Source organism: Podarcis liolepis (genome assembly GCF_965112155.1).
Source record: "Podarcis liolepis genome assembly, chromosome: 2".
NCBI classification, from domain to species: Eukaryota; Metazoa; Chordata; class Lepidosauria; order Squamata; family Lacertidae; genus Podarcis; species Podarcis liolepis.
The window spans coordinates 49,100,149-49,124,341 of NC_139555.1; the positions used below are offsets into that span (position 1 = coordinate 49,100,149).

At 41.1% G+C, this 24,193-nt stretch overlaps 2 protein-coding genes across 9 annotated transcripts in view; one reads left to right on the top strand and one right to left on the bottom strand.

Annotated features, from left to right (window-relative positions):
* INSYN2B (inhibitory synaptic factor family member 2B) overlaps window positions 1-4,957 on the bottom strand; it is a 75,011-nt gene extending 70,054 nt beyond the window's left edge. For all 4 annotated transcript variants that reach the window (XR_014520633.1, XR_014520634.1, XM_083482285.1 and 1 more), the window contains exon 1: window positions 4,729-4,957. The gene's annotated coding sequence lies outside the window, so the exon portion shown is untranslated. The remainder of the gene's footprint in view (window positions 1-4,728) is intronic.
* DOCK2 (dedicator of cytokinesis 2) overlaps window positions 1-24,193 on the top strand; it is a 266,689-nt gene that overhangs the window by 163,228 nt on the left and 79,268 nt on the right. For all 5 annotated transcript variants that reach the window (XM_083481684.1, XM_083481685.1, XM_083481687.1 and 2 more), the window contains 2 exons: window positions 6,716-6,814; window positions 9,042-9,136. In XM_083481684.1, the coding sequence (XP_083337810.1) occupies window positions 6,716-6,814; window positions 9,042-9,136 (194 nt within the window). The remainder of the gene's footprint in view (window positions 1-6,715; window positions 6,815-9,041; window positions 9,137-24,193) is intronic.

The window sequence follows — 24,193 nt, forward strand, 5'->3', positions numbered from 1 at the left end:
TGCGTTTTTGTTTTTGCGGATTTTTTCATTTTGTTTTTGTGACTGTGTGGAACCCAGTTCAGCTACTGATTGCTTGATTGTGTGACTGCAGTACATTGTTTATTGCTTTCATTTTATGGACCAATGGTCTTGTTAGATAGTAAAATTCATGTTAAATTGCTATTTAAGGGGTTGTTTTTAAAAGTCTGGAACAGATTAATCCATTTTGCATTACTTTCTATGGGAAAGCATGCCTTGGTTTTGGAATGCTTTGGTTTTGGAACGGAATTCCGAAACGGATTAAGTTTGCAAACCAAGGTACCACTGTATTTTGTAACATCAGTGACTCCTCTGAATGCTCGCAAATTGTGAGTATGCAGTTGTCTGCACAATGCATGAAAATCAAGCTACACTATAGCATGTAACAAGTGAATTATCTATTCAGCTTCATGTAGCACAGTGCAACTAAGAACATGGCTGAATGAATAGCTACACTCATATTTCTTTACTGAAAAATTTTCATCTAAGAAAGCACATGGGGACAGAAGTAAGCATGCAAAGATCATGGGGAATACAGTTTATTATTAAAAACTGGAGAAAATGCCCCCAACAGTGATTTGGGCTCAGATTAGTGTAACAACATTAGGGGAATTGCTTGCATTAATATTTTGGTTACTAGGGTGATACAGCATGGAAGAAAAGCATCCTAATTTTATAACCCATAGCAGCCTTTTTAAACTGCAGAACACCAGCTGCTACGACTCCCTTCTCATGTTCATTCAAAATTATATATCTTAGGTTTCCCCATAAATAAGTCCAGCAGGTAGATTTCTATCTATCCTCTTAAATTCTGCTAAGCCTAATGTTCCTAGAATGTAAAGCAAATAGTGGGCCAAGGCAGCAGACCTCATTTTTTCAATCTAAAACATGAAGCTGTCAGTAAGATGTGCAGATGGGGCGGCATGGCCTACACTCCAGTCACCTATGAAAGACAAGAAGACAGCTCTAGTGAACTATAAGACATGAAGCATACGCGCATGAAAGAAAAGATCTCGAAGGTGATGGAGTTGATTATTGTGGAATGTACGCCAGTAAGCTGTGACAAACATGAAGAAGATGGCTGAGTTTCCACATTCTAGTTACATTTAGTGAACACAATCAAAATTGGTGTACAATAGCGGATTGCCAACATTTGTATTACACAAATATTATTGGCTTTTTTGGCATGAAGGAAGAGATCATATTGTTTTCAATGGATTGGAGCCAGATTCCGTAAGCTGTATTTAGTTCCTGTCAAAATAACTGATTAACATAATTGTATTGATTAAGTACAACTAACTTAGTCTTCAGTCCTGTACCTACTTATCTGGCTACTTCTTCATATACGTGTATAGGATTACACTGCAGTTGTGGAAAAAGCCTATTATTTTTATTTCAAAACTATGCTGTCTAATTAACAAAACTGCTATTCCAGATTCATTTCACATTTTTCCTGCAGACACAAACATAAGCTTTTATGCATAAGTATATGATCAGTTGGGGGAAATGTGCTTGCCTCCTTTTCTTCATTTTTTACTCCAAACCTCTGACATTCTTAAAAGGTAAAGGGACCCTTGACCATTAAGTCCAGTCATGGATGACTCTGGGGTTGCGGCGCTCATCTCGCATTACTGGTCAAGGGAGCCGGCGTTTGTCTGCAGACATCTTCTGGGTCATGTGGCTAGCATGACTAAGCTGCTTCTGGCGAACCAGAGCTGCGCATGGAAACACCGTTTACCTTCCTGCCAGAGCGGTACCTATTTATCTATTTGCACTTTGAGGTGCTTTTGAACTGCTAGGTTGACAGGAGCAGGGACTGAGCAACAGGAGCTCACCCCATCAAGGGGATTCAAACCGCCAACCTTCTGATCAGCAAGCCCTAGGCTCTGTGGTTTAACCCACAGCACCACCCCCTGACATTCTTAGTGGCCTTTTTATAGTTCTGCAGTGACCATACATGATAAATTCTAAATTATGGAATCAGGGATCTGTCTTTTGATTGTTACTCTATAAAGCACTGTGTATGCTGATTTTACTATAGAAATAACATTAATGGCTGCACGGAAGTTTTCATTAAGCACAACGGCAAAAGCCAAAAGTTGCTGACTGTGGACCTCCTGCTGTCTCAACAAAGAAGCTTTTACGATTACTGGTTCATATTATATATGTGATGTGTTCTAGTGTGCACTTTCTGCCAATTTTGCACAAGTCAATCTCTTACACACATGCCCGGGGGTGGGGGATCCCAGACATGAAACTTCCTATGTCAGCACAGGCAGTTCTACTTGCGGTTCACTGATCTCTGAAGCTACTGCTTTGCTTATTCAGCCCCTCCCCCGCCATAGCTACTCCACTGTTGGGAAAGTAGGACACTTACACCTCCCTTTTGCTAATAGGGTGTCATGTGTTGAGGGTGTTTGGGAAGCCATCCACACACTACTATGATCACAAATGTCTGCTAAGGGCACCAAAGGTTAACCATGGTAGAGCAGTGTTGACAAATAGCTTTATTAGTCATAGTGTCCTGACTCCTCCTGCTTCTTTTAGAGCTTTTCTTTTATTTATGTGGCTTTCCTATGTTGTTTGAAGTTACTACGGCAACCTGTCACCATCTGGTGTTGTAAAGTATGATGAGATTTTGGTTGCTAGGTGCTGAAGTTTGCCATCTCTTTTTGTGGAGCCCTGTGGTATTTTCCCTCCCTGCCCCCCTGCCAATCTATCAAAATTACATGTCAAACTCTTAGGGATCATGATATATTAATTTAGCCATCTATTTGTATAGTTTACCAAGGTATGTTCCTCCTTCTGATAAGGATAAGTTGTCACTTCTATTTATTTTATTTTAAATTCTACACAGTACAATATTACATTTCTGTAGCCAACGCTTCACAGTATTATGCATTAAGGCCACTCAGTTCTTTATTACATTTTTTCAGAGTCTAATGAATCATTTTATCATAATTCCTTTGCTGTCAGAGGACTTTCAACATTTACTAGGAGAGTATCTCATTTTCCTTTGACATCTAGTTTCATCTTTTTTATTGTGCTAATAGATATAAATTCAGTAACACCCACCTTGTCATTATTTCCTCACCAGGCTAAAAAGTGTCTGTATTTCATTTTTTCAAATATTGTCAGCCAATTTCCTTAATGGATGTTGTTTTGCTTAGAGTTTATGGTCACAGTCAGATGGTGAGACATTGCTGTGCACGCAGCCATGAAATTTATGCACATTATTGATTGCTTCTATTGGAAATAGCATTGTGTCTTCCAAACAGACTTATTCCTCTTAACATTCTGTTAAGTGCTCCCTCATCAGTCAAGTGTTTGCTGTGATTACACTTATTTTTACACATGTTTGACCTAGTTTCAATCATGCATATCAGCGCAGTGATTCATCATTAGACACATTTTTAACAAGGCTAAGTGTAGCTGAAATGACATGTCAGGATTCCACTTGAACAACTTCATTGCCTTGGCTCCTAGTTATTTATTCATTACGCTTATTGGTATCAACAGTCTCATTTCTCTGTCTAAAAACACAACATGGTGCACATCACAATTGGTTATTGGCTGTGTTTGCACAAAGTGCCTTTATCTTCAGTTATAAGCATTGATGACAAAAAGAAAAGGGTTCTCTGGTAAGGGAGGGGGCAGTTTACTATAGTGTACAAAAGCATCCAATGAGCCCAATCTTGAGTCTGTTGTTCTTGCACAAGGTAGATTTGCTTACATCTACTTCCTAGTTTCGCTGTTTGAATTGTGCAGTCCTGAAGCATGCTCAAGTTTTGATGTTTTGGAAAATATATTTCAGAGATTCTGGGTAACTTGGAAACAAGCCTTTATACCTGGAAATCTGGGCTCATGCAGTTCCTTGATTGGATGCTTTTCAGATGATTAGGGGTAGATTTCAGAACTAAATGGGAGATGGTTAATTGTAATATTAAGAATCTCTCAAACAGGGAAACAAATTGAGGGTCGGTTGATTATAAAGTTACTGTACAGGCATGGCATGATAAAGTAAGACTTTTCAGCAGCAACCTTACTAGAATCTGTCCCATCTGTAGTACCCATTGATGACTGATTCAAGTAGCAGAACCATAAATTTAGCCCACTGGTAGCAGAAATGTTTTCATAAAACAAAGCATGTCATCTGTTAGTTCACACTGTTCCCATTTGCAGTTGATAAGTCTATGCACACATGCAGGGCTACAGTGAACATATAATGCTACAATCCATAGCTAGCTGCATTTTTAAAAGTTAGATTAACATTTCTAAAATCATTTTGATTCAGTTGCAAGGTACCTCTGCCTAAAGGCTATTAGTGATGCTGCTTACGCCACAAGAGGTTACTGAAAATCATTTGGGAATGAAGAGAGACATTCAGAACATATTTTACATGTTATTAAAGAGATCAAAACTGCACAGCATCCTTGCATATAGAATACTTTCTGGTTTCTACTAGCTCTGATCCCCCACCCTCCACCCCCAAAATCAAAATCAGGACATTTGGATAGCAAAGCTTGTCTCAATGCAATTATAATTTTAGCACGATGTTCTGGGCAGGCAGCTGACATTTTTCATATACACATGCTCTCCAGAACATTTGCTCCCGTAAAAGTAAACTACCATAGCATCAAGACAGAAAACAAAACACAAGCATTTACTATTAGGAAGAGGATCAGTAACAAAAGCCACACGAATCCTTACCTGAAAGATCTGTGATTACCTGCTGGAAATATCTCCTTTTAGACTCCTACAGATAGCCAAAACTCTGAGTAGCACAAATGTTACTCCAAAAGCAGGGATAAGTAATCGTTTATGTTGTAATTTTCACTGTTTATATGCCAGAAGTGTACTGGGTCTGCTCACGTAGGAATAAATAAAAAAAAGCAGCACCAACTGAACAGAAGCTACCATATGAAAGTAAAAAAGACCTCTAGTGGCTGTAACCTGAAGTTAAAGAGGCTTCTTTCCTTGCTTTAAGTGGTAGACAAAATGGTTGAGTATGTCAAACTGCAGATAGTTTACAGTGATGTGTGACCTTGCTGAATTTGTCACCATAAACAAATCACAGAGTGAAATCAGATTTCTCAGGGTGGCTGTGTATGTGAAATGAACTTCTGACCGAGAAGCTTGAACAATCATTGGAAGCACGAACAAACTGATCTAATAAGTTTGATATGAATCCGATCTGATTGATTGACACATCCAACTTTGGGTTGTGTGTGTGCACATGCACAAGCATTGCTTCCTAGCAACAATTCAGAATTATCAACAAACTGCTGGTTTTTTTTTATAAAAAAAAATTATGGCAGCAAGAAACTTTCATAGCATTTTGTATCCATATAGGGATGAAAAGCGCTGGCAGTTTCAGTTCTCCAAGTTTCTCATTTTCCCAATCTTAATTTCAGTTCCCAACATTTTGCAGCAATTTGTGATTTATTTATTTTTAAATCCTCATTAAAATTCATCAGCATTTTAGTGCAATTTTCTCCTGAGAAATACATTTTTATATGTTGTTATGAGTAACATGCACCTTCTTTTGCAGGCAAGTTACCCTAAAGTGGTGCATTTTTGTAAGCTATTTTCATTCTTATGCACTCTTACGCCTAATATAATGGTAATGATATATGCACTTTTCTGAATATTGGTTGGATAACTGCATTGAAAAATTCAGATAATTGTGAATTTTGAAGGATAGCTGTATTTTGGTTCACATATAGTTTCAGAAAGAGAAAATTAGATAAATTTGGCCTTAAATGCATACTGATTTGATTTCCCCCTCCATCCCTATAGCCACATGTAGCTGGAAGAAACCTGGAGTTTCTAATAATGCTTTTGGACAGTTCTAAACGCATTAATTAGAAAAGTAAGAAGTCTTGATTTCAGTTCGGCTAACCTGAAAGTTAAATGTGCTTAGGACTGTAGTTCAAAGGATTCTTTTAAAAAGCCAAAATACACATATGAGGCATAATTAGTGTAATAAGGATGTCACACAGGATGTATCAGGAATACAAGCCATATACTTTGGGAGTTTGGAAAATACCTCCATAATAGTTGACATACAGAAAATTCATAGAATCTATCAGAGTCCCACGCCCCCACTACATCTGACTTAATTTTCCAAAATGGCTATCAATGGTTTTCCACCAGGTTTTCTGCACAGCAAAACTTAAAATTACTTTCTTTTATTTTTGGTGTTGCCTGGGTTTTTTGCCTGCCAACTTAGCGTCCGTGTTACCCAATCGACAATTCAAAAAGAAAATGCATCTAAAGGAATAACATAAATAGGGATTTTTCTCTGGGGAAATAGTCTTTCCTTCCTATAATTATTGCTCTACAAAATTCTCAATAATTTTAATCTATTTAAGGGATTTTAAGACAATGTTAAATTTATCGGTTTTGGCTGATAGATATGTGTCTGTAGTCAAACACCCCTAGTTTTTCAAGAAGACAACTCATTCCAAGTGGCAGAGATCTTTGTAAATTGCCACTTATGCAGCATAATCAGAAGCACTTCTTCCCTTGCCTGCCATCAGATTTATGATCAACTATGATTTTATATGTCTAACTTCCTAAACATTTTAAGTACATTTTGGCGCCACATAATATAAATGTATTCTTCTGCTTCTTCATGCAGCTCAACCTAAATGTGCTTATCAGTATTGCTAAGCTCTTTCTCTTTCCCTTGTAGAGTCATTTTGTGGCTTGCATGACAGCAATCTTGAACCAAATGGATGACCAACATTATGCCTCATATATTGAAACTTTTCGAACAAGCTCAGAGCTAGTGGTAAGTAATCGTGGGTAGGAGGGCAAGTGAGTTTTCCCCCTTTGCACATTTTAACCTTGTACCTCCACCAGTTTCCTATCAAAAACATTTTTGTAAAAAACTGAAGAAGAAAAAATAGTAATAGCTGTCACCACACTTACTGCCAGAAAAGTCTTCATTTCCTTATGAAAGGAAAACCAAAACAATCTTTTTATCAGTATAAAATCATATGACTGAGCAGATCAAGGGAAGAATCAAGACAACAACTTGCAATTAAAGGGGAATTCATTTTATTTAAAGGAAGTGGGAGTTCATATTGCATTGGAACATAAATTAAGGGTTCTGTAAGGTCTTTACTGAAAAGCTGTCATGACACCCAATCTTATTGGATAGTTTCTGGCTAGCCTCCAATTTGTTATTATTGGGCAAGCTGCTTGAACACGTAGCATTGATGCAACTACAGGTTTTGTTTGAGACTTGGTCACCGTAGTGGATGATCGGTGCCGGGACAAATAGGCTAAGAAGGCATACTTTGCTGAAGCACGTCTTGACCTTCTGGATTAGTGACTGCTAGGAACCACATGTATACTGCCTTGGGTTCCATGACAAAGGAAATGTGGGTTAAAAAGGTAAGAATACATAACGAATCAATAAATATTTCCTGCTGGACCTCTCATATTATGATCAACTATTGTAGCCTTCTAGACAGCCAGACTGGGATGGGCACTGTTTTCCAGTCTTTCTTGGAAGTACTTCTTCACACAGTGGGTAATTAAACTATGGAATTCGCTCACACAAGAGGCAGTGATGGCTACCAAATTAGATAAAGCTATCAGTAGTCAGATGCAGCAATGCTTCTGAATACCAGCTGCTGGAAACAGCAGGAGGGGAGAATGCTCTGGGGCTCAGGTCCTGCTTGCAGATTTCCCATGGGCATCTGGTTGGCCACTGTGAGGTTAGGATGCTGGACTAGATGGGCCACTGGCCTGATCCAGAAAGCTCTTCTTATAGATTCAGAGTCTGAATCTATTACCACTTCACATCACCTGAGAGAATAGCATCCCAGTACTTGTTAGCAATTGTAGAGCAGCATTCTCTGTATCAGCCAAAGCTTCCAAGTTAGCTTCAAGGGCAGCATCATGTAAAGAGTTTTCCAGTAATCCAGTTATAGAAGCACAGTTAAATATATTGAAGTCTGACTCATCTAGGACAGGGAAGGACATTCATATTAGCCAGAGTCTGAAGATAGCACTTGTAACAATTCTGCATCTTAAAAAGTCCCATGTTGTTGTTGCAAAGTACTTTCTAATCAGATAGGATTACAAAGACTTCATCAATCACTGGCAGTTACTCCTTCCAGTGCCATTTCTTTCCAGTTTTACTGCCATCTTGTCTTGACTCAGGTTTGCCATGTTCTTGCTCATTCCCTTGACCATAGCCTCTGAATGCTAGTACCAGACAGAGATAGCTGCTGCTAGACATATATCTTTGAATCTATATCCTAATTAGATTCATCTTTAAAATATCAGCTGGGTTCTGCTGTATTTTAAATCTTTGGGTGGGAGATCAGAAATATATTGATGTCCAGGCTTTTTTTAAAAAAATTTATAACAGTAACGGATATGAAGTATACAGATAGGTAGCCTTGTTGGTCTGCCATAGTAAAAATAAAAAAAATCCTTCCTGTACCACCTTAAAGACCAACTAAGTTAGTTCTTGGTATAAGCTTTCGTGTGCATGCACACTTCTTCAGATATCTGCTGCAGGAAGGTGCTACAGGAAGGATTTTTTTTATTTTGGATATGAAGTATATATTAGTTTACACAAATGTGATGTCTTCAGGGTCTCAGTCTGTATGTTTTAGGTGAAGTATAGGAAATAATGTGGATGGACCACTATGAGCTAACGTAGGTTTACATATTTTCAACTGGTTGCTTATGAACTTGGTGTAAATTGAGAGGAATATGTTCAACTGTGACATTCTCTGTTTTAGTCATTTGTATTTATACTTCTATACTAGTGTCATGAAAATTGTCTCTTAAGAGCAGAATACTAGCACTGATTTTGTTTTATGATGTCTGTTCATTGCTGCATTTTATTGCTAGACAGGTACCTCATTTTAGAGCCTTTGGGATAACTGATGATAACTTGAGCATGTGGGAGCAAGATATCACTGTCTGTTTTTCAGAAGTTTGTTATTGTTTTAGTGTAAACGGTATAATCCACAGTGACATTTTCCTCCTCCTAGGACTTTTTGATGGAAACCTTCATAATGTTCAAAGATCTCATTGGAAAAAATGTCTATCCCTTGGACTGGATGGCCATGAGCATGGTGCAGAACAGGTAATCAAAAGCCATAGGGAAGACTTGCAGTATACTAGGCCAAACATAGCCAGCTAGCAATCTCTGGCAGCCCACCAGAACTGAATGAACCTCTGGCTGGGGAAGAAATGGGCGTGGGGGTGCCAGTCATCCACCAGGCCACATGACAGGTTGTTTTCTGTTTGGTGGTCACAAGTTTAGGAGGTTGAGGGTGAGCAGATTAAAGTGGCCTTCAAAGAGGCTGAGGTGAGAGTGAAATAATTTTAGCAAACACTGCAGGGTGAGGTGGTGGTGTCCACTTACCATACTAAAAGTGGAAGGTGACTGAGTACTCTTTTTACTAACATCTTCAAAAAACGAAATTCATCCTGTGCTGGCACATTGTTCACACCTCTGTCCCAAATGTTCATGGAAGTTTCACTCATATCTGCAAAAGCGGCAGAATAAGTGATGCCTCCTTCATAGGATGCAAAGACTTTTGCTAAAGTGGGCAGTGGGGTTTGACACAGCACTAACTCTCTTTATTTTAAATATGAAATGTACATTAAAATCATTGAGAAAACTCAGAAGTTAAAAATAAGTTGACCTTAAAAAAATTCAAAATATAAATAAAACCAGTATTTTAAAATATACATCATAAAATAAAATTACATATTAAAATACATGTCCACTTTATATATCTGAGTAGGCTTGCCTAAACAAAAATGTTTTTAGCAAACACCAAAAACAGTAAATCTGTGTCGGTATGTGTCTACTCAAGGGATCTGATGTGATGCAATGAAATTTGCTGTTTGTAGGAATCCAGCTGTCCCTCCACCTATGTTCATCTTGCCTATTTGTAAATGAAGTCAAATAGCACAAAACACTTTAAGTGATCCCTCCTTCCAAAGAAAACCGAGCCCTGGAATTTCCATGCTTCTTGGTGATGTTGGACATACATAATCTTGAAAGTTTTAAATGAAGCAAGGCATGAATAGATAACACAAGGCTAAGATTTTGCTAGCAATGTGATCCAAACCCACCTAAAATATCAGGGCATCCAGCCTTGATCTTAACATTCAGCTCAGAAGGATCTGGGTTGTGGAGCTATTGTCAGGTGTGGTGGGGGGATGGAAGTTAATGTTATGGATTCTTATTTTAGTACTCTGAATCATCCCCAGTATTTGGAACAGAAACACCACTGCTATGTACTTGTGAAAGACATTTGTACAAAAATATCCACACAGTATCTAATACTTAGGCATAAAACACTGATGTGATGGTTTGTGCACCCATCTTTATGACAGCGTTGTCAAGTGGTTAGGGAGTTTCAAATAAATAATTGATAATTGACCATTTAGATAACTAATTAAGCATCAACTGTATGTATGCATGCAATAATAATAATAATAATAATAATAATAATTTATTATTTATACCCCGCCCATCTGGCTGGGCCTCCCCAGCCACTCTGGGCGGCTTCCATAAAAACCAAAAATACAATAAAATATCACACATTAAAAACTTCCCTGAACAGGGCTGCCTTAAGATGTCTCCTGAATGTCAGGTAGTTGTTTATCGCCTTGACATCTGCTGGAAGGGTGTTCCTGTCTTGTCAGGATTCAACCTCAATCTGTTAGCCGCCATCCATCCTCCAACCGCCTCCAGACACTCACACAGGACCTTCACCGCCTTCACTGGTTCTGATTTAAAAGAGAGGTAGAGCTGGGTATCATCCGCATACTGATGAACACCCAGCCCAAACCTCCTGATGATCTCTCCCAGCGGCCGCATGTAGATGTTGAAAAGCATGGGGGAGAGGACAGAACCCTGAGGCACCCCACAAGTGAGAGCCCAGGGGTCTGAACACTCATCCCCCACCACCACTTTCTGAACACGGCCCAGGAGGAAGGAGCGGAACCACTGTATAACAGTGCCCCCAGCTCCCAGCCCCTCAAGACGGTCCAGAAGGATGCTATGGTCGATGGTATCGAACGCCGCTGAGAGATCCAGCAGAACTAGGAAACAGCTCTCACCTTTGTCCCTAGCCCGCCGGAGATCATCAACCAGTGCGACCAAGGCAGTTTCAGTCCCATGATGAGGCCTGAATCCCGACTGGAAGGGATCCAAATGGTCCGCTTCTTCCAGGCGTGCCTGGAGTTGTTCGGCAACCGCTCGCTCAATCACCTTGCCCAGGAATGGAAGATTTGAGACTGGGCGATAGTTGGCCATCGTGGCCGCATCTAAAGATGGTTTTTTAAGAAGCGGTTTAATAACCGCCTCTTTCAGCGGGTCTGGGAAGGCTCCCTCACGGAGGGAAGCATTCACCACCCCACGAAGCCCATCGCCCAGCCCTTCCCGGCTTGCTTTTATTAGCCAGGATGGGCAAGGATCCAGGAGACAGGTGGTTGGTTTCACTCGTCCAAGCAGCCTGTCCACATCCTCGGAGGTAACATATTGGAATTGATCCCACTCAACTTGACCAGACAGAACTCTTGCACTCTCCCGCCCCGGCCCTGCTCCCACGGTGGAGTCTACTTCTTCCCGAATCTGAGCGATTTTATCTGCAAAAAACTTTGCAAAATCATTGCAGGAGAACATGTGGCCCGTACTGGGCCCCGATGTTGCAGGTGGTTCCGCTAAATTGTGAACCACCTGAAAAAGTCTCCTGCTGCTGTTTTCTGCAGATGCAATAGAGGCGGTGAAGAAATTCTTCTTCGCCGTCGCTATCGCCACTTGGTAGGCTCGACGTTGAGCTCTAACCTGTGTCCGGTCAGATTCAGAATGAGTTATCCGCCACCGGCGCTCTAGCCGTCTCAACGATTGTTTCATTGCCCTCAGATCCGTGGAAAACCACGGGGCTGTCCGGGCTCCATGCAATCGGAGAGGGCGCTTCGGAGCCAAACAGTCAATAGCCCTGGTTAACTCCACATTCCAGCGGGCCACCAGGGAATCAGCTGAAAGGCCATCAACATGGGATAAAGCATCCCCTACCACTCTCTGGAAACCATTCGGATCCATTAAGTGGCGGGGGCGGACCATCCGAATTGGTCCCACCTCCCTGCAGAGGGGATGGGTCGCAGAGAAGTCCAGTTGCACCAGGAAGTGATCTGACCATGGCACTTCTTTCGTTTCGCTTTTACTTAGTGTCAGATCACCAACATCCATAGAGGTAAACACCAGGTCCAAGGCATGTCCACGGCTATGGGTTGGGCCATACTTATTCAGGGACAGCCCCATGGAGGCCATGCTTTCCACGAAGTCCCGAGCGGCCCCTTGTAAGGTCGTGTCGGCATGGATGTTAAAATCCCCTAGGACGACCAAGCTAGGTGTCTCCAGGAGAACATCCGCCACGACCTGAAGCAGCTCGGGCAGGGAATCCTTGGCGCAGCGGGGAGGTCGGTACACCAAAAGGAATCCTGTACTGCCCCTATTGCCCAACTTCCAGAACATGCACTCAGAAAACTGGGTCTTCCCAATAGGACGCCTGGTGCAAATATAAAAGTGCTTGTAATCATAACACATAGGAGGAAATTAGATTAGCACGCTGTTGGAATTATGTAAGTTTGCTATAGCAGATTAGAGACTAACTTGACAGTTTGGTTATTGGCTATGCTTTTTTTAATTAGCAACCAGCATCTACTAATCAGACCTAGCAGACTCACCCTGAGTCAATCCGTCCTCACCCAAGTTTCCTGGAGTTTCAAATCTACTTGCAGGCTGAATCTCCTCCAGATGTATGTCTCAGTGCAAAATTTAGAATTCTTTCCCTTTTTCATTTGCAGTTCATTCTGAGTGACTGCTGTCATCAGTCTCAAACCTGATTTTCCCAAGAGTACAGGCTCATATTTTAAATCTCTCTCTCTGTGTGTGTGTGTATCCTCTCAGTGGAAGTGTTCTGCATTTTTTAGGCAGTGCTAGTGGAGTTCAAACTGGTTCTTGCTTAATTTGAGATAGGACCAAGCTTTTTTATTCTACTGGGAAACTATTGTCACCATCTCATAACAAGGTGGCCTCTGGCCCCACACATATCTGAAGGATTGCTATTTTGGCACAAGCACAAGTTGCCACACTCATGGGCACAATTGCAGGTGATCTGATAGCACCTTTCCTTGCTGAATTGTCAGCAGATCCTTGAAAATGAGGCAACCCACTGGTAGCACAGTAGCAAATTGCTCTGTAAGTAAAGCAAGCAAGCATCTCCCCCACCAGAATTTATTTGTTGCTTGTAGTGCTGTATGGCTCACTTGTACCTGCAGTTGTTTGTAGCTTGTAGCTGGCATTCTTCATCAGAGAGATTCAAAATGCATATGCCCCCTGTTAGAGATGTACCTAATAGACATCCAGCATTTCCCCCAAAAGCAAAACACTGCTTTACTGGGGGCAGGTGTTAAGTTGTGGGTGAACATATCAGACGACATAGCGATTCTTCAAACAGCTCTTGTTTATTCACAGGCCAGGACAGAACTGAACTGAAGGGTTCAGTCAGCCTGCTCCAGTACAATGTAACTGTAACAATTTTCTAAAACTATCCAATCACTGAACGTCACTTTCGATCCCTTATTTGCATAACTATCTACAGTATCCCCCTGCTGGCCCAGGGTGAGAACTTCAGTACATAACAGCAGGTACCAGAAAACCCTGTTCCTGCCTTTGGTCAGGGCAGGTTTTCTCTACCCTTCCTAGTGGGAAATAGACTCAAAGTGGTCTCTGCATCTGTGAGCCATCTCTGAGCTGGAGGCTTAGGCTTTCCTTGGGGACTGGCCTGCACATCATGGAAAATTCTGGACAGCAGGGCCCAGGTACATAAGCTGGGGTATAATTTACCCAAGGCTCACTTTAGCAAGTTCTTGGCTGTGGAGTAATAATGTGCCAGCTTACATGCCCAGGGATTGGGGGAGGATGCTTCCTCATATGTCATTAATGATTCCCCCTGTCTGCACTATTGATTATATTCTTCTGCCCTGCTCACCTGGACACTGACAGCTAATCCAGGATCTTTATAAATAGATTACAAACTCCATTTCCCCATGCATAAACAATAGCTAGTAGGGGAATGTACCCCCCCCCCAAAGGAAATTCTCAAACTGATCCACTTATGGCCCATTTTTAGCAGATAAACACACCTGTAAATATTGACCTGAAGGGGTGGGGACAGTTAGGTATCTTGCTTGTTGGGCCGAAAACATTCCCCATCCCTGATTCATCTCTTCTGAAGTTCAAAAAAGCTGCTGGTCTAATCATCAGGGATTCAAGCAGGACTATATGCATATTGGCTATGTTCCTGTTTACAAATCAATCCCCAATTAGTTTTGCGTGAGAAATTCTGTAGGCAGCAAGTATTACCCACTTGTCTCATTCTGCAAAAAAGAAGAAGAGGTTTTGGCTGTAACAAGAGGAGTTTTGTGTAGAAATTTCTCCTGCACTTTGATGCTTGTCACCATTTGGAGTATTTGACTGTACAGGTTGTTAATCTAAATAATGGCTTTTTAATACTAGCACAACTTTCACAGTCCTTTGTATCTGAAGACTTCTCACATCTAAATTGTTCTGCACAGCAAGAACATGTCAGCATCTGCATTATTCATGAGTACAACAGTATTTTTAATTCTACAGAGCAATGACAACACATTGATTTCAGCTTGCATCATTCCCCTATGGGATTGCCTTATATTTACATTGCATCAGTTCCTGACATTAGCAATTCATGTGTGAGATTACACTTTCTGTCCGCATTGCCACCCTATTGCAATATGCCTAAGGTCCTTTATTGCTAAAAGTTTGCAGCAAAACAAAAAACAACAACACCAGAATCTTTGCTGTCCTTATGGGTGGAATCCAATTGGTACAGTTTTGCATGTAGAGGGACTTTGGATCCGGAGATCTCTGCTATAGCAGAAGAGGAGGGGAGGCCATTTTGATAATGTCAGGGGTTCAGGGGCAGAGGCACATGGGAGGCAGGAGAGGGAGGACCATTGGGCAGAGTCCGAGGACAGCGAGGAGGAGGAGGACTGTGGCCCAAGGGACTCCATGAGCTTTTCCAGCGAATCAGGGGATTCCCAGGAGGGGGCACCTGTAGCCAGGGGGAGAGGAGCCCCAGGGGGGACTCATCAGGGGGAAAGAGCCAACAAGGAATCCCGAAGCAGCAGCTGGAGATCAAAGCCGGCTTCCCCTCCAGAGCGTAGCGAGGGGGGGGGGGAGTTCCAGTGTGTCAGGAGAAGCAGCTCTGTTGGCTGGAACAGAGGAGAGGTCAGAACAAGCGACTCTTCCGGAAGGGGAGGGGAGCAGTGAGAGGAGTGACGTAACCGTCAGGAGAAAGGTTGGAGGCTGGGCGCGCGCGCCAAGTTCAAATGTGCAAGCGCGCGGGGAAACGGAGAGCCCGGGGGAGGAGCCAGGTCCCAAAGCCCGCAGGAGGGAGGGGGAGCCATCGGGAGATTCAGCGTCAGAGGAATCCAGGGGGGCGGAACTCCAGCGGGCAGAAAGACCCTGCGGAAAAGGAAAGACAGGAGGAGGTGGAGCAAAGCAAGCATCTTAAGCTGGTGTAGGGGAGGGACCGACTCAGAAGGGACTTCAACGGTCTAAGGCAAAAGACGTGGGGCTGCACGCCTCAGTTGTGGAACCAATAATGAACTGCAATAAACATCCTTGTATATAAGAAGAACTTGGCGTTGGTCTTTTGTGAGCTGAGACCTGAGGCAGCCCTGACAGATAATTTCTCCCTTTTTTCTGTAATCCCCCAAAGCTACCTTCTGCACTGTTGTGGAGGGTCCCTTTCCGACTCTCTGGAGCTGATTTGGGGATGGGGGACTGGGAATTGCAGAGGGAGGGTGAACTGACAAAAAAAAAATCCCCTCCCCCTTACAATAGCAGATGCTTCTGTTGAATCAGAAGACCCTCTGTGAGCCCAAGGATAGCAGCTGTAATCCACCCTGTGCATTTAAATATCTACGATGGAGGCCCAAGTTGAGCTTCTCACCCTCAAAAGGTGACACTACCCCACATCAAATGACATTTTGTTTTGTACTTACTGGGGAAGGAAGAAGATTAACTCTCAGTAAGTGTTAGGTTTTATATTTTCAAAAATGGTGGAATAGTTATTGTTTCTTGTCCTTGCAGTGCTAAGCAGAACACAAAATCTGTCTAATCTAGTTAATGGTGTAATCTTATATATGTATATTCAAAAATGAGTCCCACCAGGTTCAAGGTAGTTGAGTGTGGAGTTATGCTCAATGGAAAGTCAATGAAACGGAATTCTGAGTGAACATGTATATGACTGTACTGTTAATCTTTCTGATACTTTTCACATTACATCTTCAAACTTTTGCAAACTATACACTATGGGTTGTCTCCAACACTGTGCGTTCAGGATTCTGTTGGGCTTCCCCTTCCTTTTGTCTTCCTGCACAGCCTCAAAATCTGCTCTGAAGGGTCTTCCAGGCCTATGGAGAATATGGGGTGTGTGTGCATGGAAGAGTAGGGGAAAGTTCCGTTGCAGAAGCAGAAATTTAAATAAATAAGCAGAAATCTGTGCTAGCAGAACAGCTACATTAGAGACAACTCTTTGAGGCTTCAACAACTTGCCCAGTGTTTATTCTTTTCCTTCCTCCCCCCCCCCAATTTTTAAGATATATATAAATCCATCCTGATGAATTCTGTAGTCTTCAAAAACTTGCTTACTATTTGTGATTGTTTTGTTGGTCCTAATATGGTACTAGCCTTAATGGCTTTGTGCAGCGGGGGGTTGGGGGGTTGGGAGGGGTGACAGTATGAATAAAAATGGCCTCCCATTATTCACCATATTATTTAGGGATGGTGCAGGCAGATCTTGCTCAGGGGTCAGGGGGAGAGATTGAAATTCTCCAACACTCCTCAGAAAGTTCCAAGAAATTTTAGTTGAATGAAAATCTATTGTTACTACATATTAATAGATGAAACGGGCAATGAGCTAAGAAAGGAGAGCTGGAAGGACCAGGGGCCAAGTCTACTGCTTCCTTCAGAAACATTACAATATGACTAACAGTATTAAAACATGGTTCACAGTGGTGCCCAGAATTCATGGATGGCAAAGCTGGGGAGACTAATCTCTAGGGGAGGACATAAATCCAGCTCTCCTAGAGATGCTTTTAAAAAAATAACATTTTCAACAGTGTGTTGGGCAATTCTTTTTTTAAAATTTTTTGACTGAGTCCTAGATTATTATTATTTTCTTATAGACTAACAAAGTTACCTAGGGCGTGTGTATGTGTAGGCTGCAGTCTAACATATTTCCTGTAAGGATAATAACTCAGCACATATGGATCCCAAAAAGTAGCAGATGTTTTGTAGGATGCATCGTTCTAACAAGAATGTTTCCTTTTTCATTTCTTTAATTGAAAGACTCCATTTCTAAACTATATGCCGATGTATATAACAATCTTTAATGCAGTGGGTAGCGGTGGCTGTTTGCAAAAGCATAATGGCTTCACCATATGTCCCTTGTGGTTTTTGTGCTTTTATTTTTGTGCTGTATGGACAATAGTAAGCAGTTTATGTTACGAGTTTCCTGCAGCGCACACAAATCTAAAAACAAAATGCAGTGTATTGAGTAGGGAATGGGGAACAGTTTGAATTTACAGCCTGATAGTGCCAGTAACTAAGAGCAGCATTATGTGTTTCAAGATGGCGCAGTGTTGGCAGTCAGTTTTTGATAAAATCCACCACTCCCTCCCTCCATGCCCCCCCCCCGCAAGGGAGAGGTTTAAACACACTTTGGCCCAGCTGAGATGTAAAAATCAAACCATAGTTTGGTATCTTGAAAATCTGAACCAGCATGAAATAAAATAAAAATCATTTATTTTAAATATTTTGAGCTTGCTCTTTTCAGCCATAAAGTAACATGAAACAAAACATTGAAACAATAGTTACAAAAATAACCTTGCATGATTCTCACAGGACAGGATGGTGGACTAGATGAGCAATTCACCCAATCCAGCAAGGTTATCCTTGTGTTCCAAATGGATAAATGACAGGTTGCCAACCTTTTTGGGTCTGTGGGCATGTTTGCAAACCAGAAAACTGCTCATGGCACCACTCTGTCCTCCCATGCAGCAGCCCCACTGAAATTGCTCCCACTGCGATTACATACCCCATAAGTGTCCCGGAAAAACTGGGACATCCCGTATCTTATCACAAGAACATGGTGGCCATTTTGGTTGCCATGATCTCACGATTTCACAGGGTGATTTCCCGCTAGGAAAAATACACTTTTGGGGAGGGGGACCATGGCATGAGATCAGAGCAATCAAATTGGCTGCTGTACTCTTGCAAAAAATATAATAAAATAATGGGACGATGGTGTCCTGGTTTGGGGCTTCAAAGTATTAGAGGGAATGCAGTTAAGCTTAAATAAACATTTTATTTGATGAATAATGCTTTCAAGCCTAATTTCAACAGGCAGGATGGGACCCTGTGGACATCAGCAGAAGGTGTTTTTGGTCATGTTGGCATCCACAGGCACTATGACACCAACCCATTGGTTAGATAAACTTATAGACAATAGGGATATCAACTGATAGCTAAACACGTTAAGAGGTGGTACACCTCCATATACCAGACCTTAGGCTCAACCAACAGTGAAGGCTGTTGTCTTCATGTCTTGTTTGTAAGGTTCCCAGAAGCATCTGATTGACCACTGTTACAAACAGAATTCTGGACTCTGTGGTCTTTTCAGCAAGGCTTATGCTCTTAAGCTGTGTCTACCCTCAGTGGAGAAAGAAAGGCATGGATGGGAAAGGAAATGGATTTGTTTGGGCAGTGCTTTCTTACCCCCATCACTTCTTGCTCCTCTGCTGTCACTCAGCTCATCCAAAGATTGGGCTGACTGATTTTCTTACAAGAAGAGAAGAGTGAACACACGTCATGAATGGGGCAAGAGGCAAGTAGAAGGGAACTAGGGCAGGGGGAATCTGCCACTTTCCTCAGTCTTTCCCCCTATTTGCTCCCTTTGTCCCTTACCCAGGCAAATGCAAGCCTGGGGTCAGATGGCAGAAGAGGGCTCCAAGGGGAGAGGAAAACACTTTACTTATCAGTCATCTCCCTTAATCAGCCATTTCTGTATCTTTAGCAGTCAGACCCATATTGCAGGCAAAAAAAAAACCCCAAGAGGCAGCAATCTTAAACTAAATGCAACCAAAGGAGCTAAAACAGCTTTGCCTGATCAGGTCTAAATGTAACATCAGAAAATATCATGTACTCACAGCATGGGAGATGATCATGACAACTGATTAGCGGGGGAGGGTAGTATCTATGTGCAGGAACATATGTGCACTTATTTCATAGGGGCAAACAGTTTATTCAGCCTCAGGTAACAAAATCTACAAAGTCTTTCCTGCTATCGTCTAATTAAGCCTGGAGGCAGTGACAACACTCATCAGAAGTTGGCAGAGTCAAGGGTATTAATATCTGTTCCAAAGGGTCCAATGTTTTACATCCTACATATAGGCTGCTCCTTTTAGTTGGATCTTTGGGAGCCCAACTTTAAAGCTGTTATGTGATAAAGTACTTTTGCAGTTAATAAATGGCAATGCTTTTCTGTAGAATTGATGGTTGTAGCAATGTTCGTACTACATTATATTTTTGTCTACCATGCTACATTTAGTCTCCAGTTAATTTTACCCTGTTTTTAGCTGGAGAAGGCTTCAGACCTAGTTGTGCATTCACAGAACTTCTGTTGCTGTTTTTTAAAACAGGCACATAGAATGCAGATCTTGTTGGAATTTTATCACTCATAAAATACTTGAAACTGTGCAGAGAAGTAGGTATAAAAGTTAAATAAAAATTGATAGTAGAACAGCATTTCCATGATGAGGATGGTAAATTTGTTTTGGAGAAAGGAGCATGTTTAGCATAATATAAAACTGATTTATCAAGAAGGCTAATTTTGTTGACAATAGTTAAGTGTGTGTGTGTGTGTGTGTGTGTGTGTGTGTGTGTGTGTGAAGCAAAATGCATACCTTAAAAAACTTATTGTTAGTTGGATTTATTTCATCATGAAAATGTGTTGTATAAATTCATGAAAACCCAAAGAAACAGAGACACTGTATCAAAATCATTATTATATGATGTGCTGCTTCCTTCAGGGGCAAAGAGTTATTAGACCTCTACATATTCAAATCCCCGTGACAGGGTGAGCTCCCGTTGCTCGGTCCCTGCTCCTGCCATCCTAGCAGTTCGAAAGCACGTCAAAGTGCAAGTAGATAAATAGGTACCACTCCGGTGGGAAGGTAAACGGTGTTTCCGTGCACTGCTCTGATTCACCAGAAGCGGCTTAATCATGCTGGCCACATGACCCGGAAGCTGTACGCCGGCTCCCTCGGCCAATAAAGCGAGATGAGCGCCGCAACCCCAGAGTCGGCCACAACTGGACCTAATGGTCAGGGGTCCCTTTACCTATTTGTAGTTGCTCACTTAGATCATGCTAATGTTAAGTGATCTGTAAAGTGCCCCCCCCCAAATGATGTAGCTGCTGTTCAATATTTATAGAGTGCCAGGTTGTGCATGCAAGTAAATAACATGCAAGCATGTTCAGTATGCCACTACAGGGGACACATTCTCTGAATCTAAGAGTGGTAGCAGGGCTATGTTCCCTGGCTGGGAGACTCCAAATACAATACAGATAGAACTCCCTCACAGAAGTGACCTGAGCTTAATATTTATCAGAATATTCTACCATGTGGGGTCATAACAGATACAATTATACAACTTGACTAATCTTTCATATGAAATAATCAGGATACAAGTTAGTATAAACATGTGTCTGCCTGGTTCGTAATACCAAGGAGAAGTAAGGTTTGGCAGATAGCTTCTATGCTGTGAACCACCCTGAAATTTACAGGTATACATATTTTTATTACTACTACTACTACTACTACTACTAATAATAATAATAATAATATACAATTATCCAAGGCATCAAGTATCTTGGACTCTGGGCAGGCAACATGGCACTAAATCCTTCTGCATCACAAGCTGAGAAAAACTATTGTGCTTGTCAGAGTGCATAGTATCACAATGGAAGTTTATATCACTTGCCAAGAAGAGACTTGTTTATAATCTGCTGCAGAATCAGAACCTCTCCTTAGCTGGATAGAAAGCCATGCATTATCACAGACAGCAAGCAGAACATCTCAGGGGAGATATGAATGTCACAGCTGACCAGCTGAGTCACCAAGACTATCACCAGAGAGAATGTTCACTTCATCTATAAACTGCTCAACAAGTATGAGATTAGTGAGGAACTTCAGTCTTTGACGTCTTTTGAGCTTCTACTCAATAAACACTTTTCCAGCTCATTCAGTTACAGTTATTCCAAAGAGGCCTTGCAATGCATTTTCCACATGACTGTTTACATCATACTTTCTGCATGTAGATGACCACTAACTAATAAAATGAGAAGTATGAAGCAACTCTTTTAACTCAAGCAATATATAAATGTGTGACTGAAGTTTCTTATTCCATCTGCACAATGCAGTCGTGTATATGAGCTGCACACCCAGTCCTTAGATTATTTAGAAGTACTGTATTTTTTGCTCTATAAGACTCACTTCTTCCCTCCTAAAAAGTAAGGGGAAGTGTGTGTGTGTCTTGTGGAGCAAATGCAGGCTGCGCAGCTATCCCAGAAGCCAGAACAGCAAAAGGGATTGCTGCTTTCACTGCGTAGTGATCCCTCTTCCTGTTCTGGCTTCTGGGATTCAGAATATTTTTTTTCTTGTTTTCCTCCTCCAAAAACTAGGTTCGTCTTATGGTCTGGTGCGTCTTATAGAGCGAAAAATATGATAATCTGTAAACCCCAAAGACTGTTCTCTCTCTCTCTCTCTCTCTCTATATATATATATATATATATATATATATTCTGGTTTCATTTCTGAATGAGACCTTCATTTTCAAAGACGCAGCATCAGGAAGACAATAGTTAAAGCTATTATGCATCTGACTTTGAGGGAGAATTTGCTGATTCACTATAAACCCGTTTCGTACTAGTCTAATAGTTGCTTTGAGGTAGTAAGCTTATTGCCTCCCTATGCACAATGCACTCTCATGCGGCCAGTCTCTCTCTCTCTCTCTCTCTCTCTCTCTCTCTCTCTCTCTCGCTGCCTCAAGGTGAAAAATTAAAGTTAGCACTGCAAGCACAGCACTTTCTTTATCTCTTTCAATATTTTTTCAATAGTAGAGTCAAGTGTAAAGGCAGCATCCTCTTGCATTTGCTGTATCTCAACAAAGCTCAGGGAAGATGAAAGTGAAACGCATTTGTATTGGCTTGTAATCCTTTATGCTCTTATCACAGTGGATGCTTTGCCCAAAGGAAAACAAATATGTAATACACTTTCATATTTCAGGAGAGGAATGGAGGACAAATAGTACAATTCACAGAAAGCATTTGTCATCTGCTCTTTATATATAATCAGTTATGTTCTCCTTTTATAAAGTAGTATGTAAAGCCCAGGAGTACTATAGGGAATTCTTTGATTTGTTACATGCTGAAAATCTGGGCCAGGATCCAAAGAATCATGAAAGAAGTTCTGCAAGTCCAGGGGAGCTTTGGCTTATATTTCTTGAAACAGCATGCTCCTCCATGTAGCATGGTAAATGGCTTTTGATATTGAGGGGAGTTTCAAATCAGTTTTGTGATATGCCATGGGGGTGAACAGTTCAAAGAAAGAGGTTAAAAAATCTACTGCACTGAATATATTTATATCTTGCTTTTGGGTTCTAAAAAGGGTCTTCTTTTGCAAGACCATTGCTGAAGAGAGCTAGTGCAGACCCTATAGCACTCTCAGACTGTGTACTTTTATCCAGAATCAGTAACTGAACACAAGTGCACAACAATTTTTCAGTTCGCTTTTCAACCTTTGTATACTTCCTAAACAACTTTGGTTAAATAAATAAATGTATTGCTCATATGAATAATTCAGCTGATATCCAGACTGCTAGGCAACAAACATATGCTAGGATTATGAACTGTATCAGTTTCCTTCAACATGGGCCTGAGTATGGGTTGAATTAACCAGGTAACTAGCTAATACATCAAAAACAAACCTAATCATGATACATCACAATGCCATGTCCTCATGTAAATGTATGAGCCTTGATGTAGGAATTGCAGGGATCAGCCTAATTCTTCCTTTCTCTTCTGCCTTATCTTAGCGCTTGCTGCTCTCATTGGAGCATTTCCTTCGTTGCAAAAGTAAATATATTAAATTTACTGTACTCAGCCAAAGTTTTGACAGGTGGTTTAAAGTTCTAATTGTATGACTAAAGACTGTAACTCTAGTCTGAATGCAAATTTAAGCATTCGTGAGAGAGCATCTTGTACAGCATCCTCAAGAGACTGCTCCTTCTTGGGATTCAGGTAGAGGATCATTTCTCTTGAAGTACCTGTTTCAAAATCTTCCTATCTTTGAGAATCTTATATACTAGCAAAAAATCTAGTATGATTTTCATTAAGTTTTGAGCTTTACTTTTTTGAAAATATATTTTGCCCAAATCCCGTTGCTTTAAAAGAAAAACTTGGAATAGATTACAGAGGACTTTGGAAACATTGATGCCTCAAGCCTGAAAAGGAAATACTTATATGTTTCTTTGGATTGCAGCCTAAACTTACATCTGCATTAAGTTTTCCTGCAGGTGAAATAAAAAAATACTAGGCACTTGAGGAATACTCTAAATTCAAATACAATTACTGGTTCGTAGAAGGGAAAATATAAAATTAGACCATCAGCAGTCCTAAAACATTAGAAGATGAGATGGGAAGAAGCAAATTATTGGAGAGGCAGGACAGAATGGATTTAGAGTGCAGTTAGAATAGAATAGTAAAAAAACAAACTGCTGCAGTTATTTCAAAAGAAATATTGAAGTGTGAGCCTATTCACTTTGCCATAGAAGATACAACATTAGGAATTTTGCAAGGAAGCATTTTGCCCTACCAGAAAACAGTCCATTCAAATTAAATCACTTCATCACTCTGATGGCTACATGACAAGTCTTGCCAAAGTTCATACATCAAACATCTGTGCCTCTGAAAATTTTCACATTCATAATGGGTTGTCATATCTTGTGTTCAAT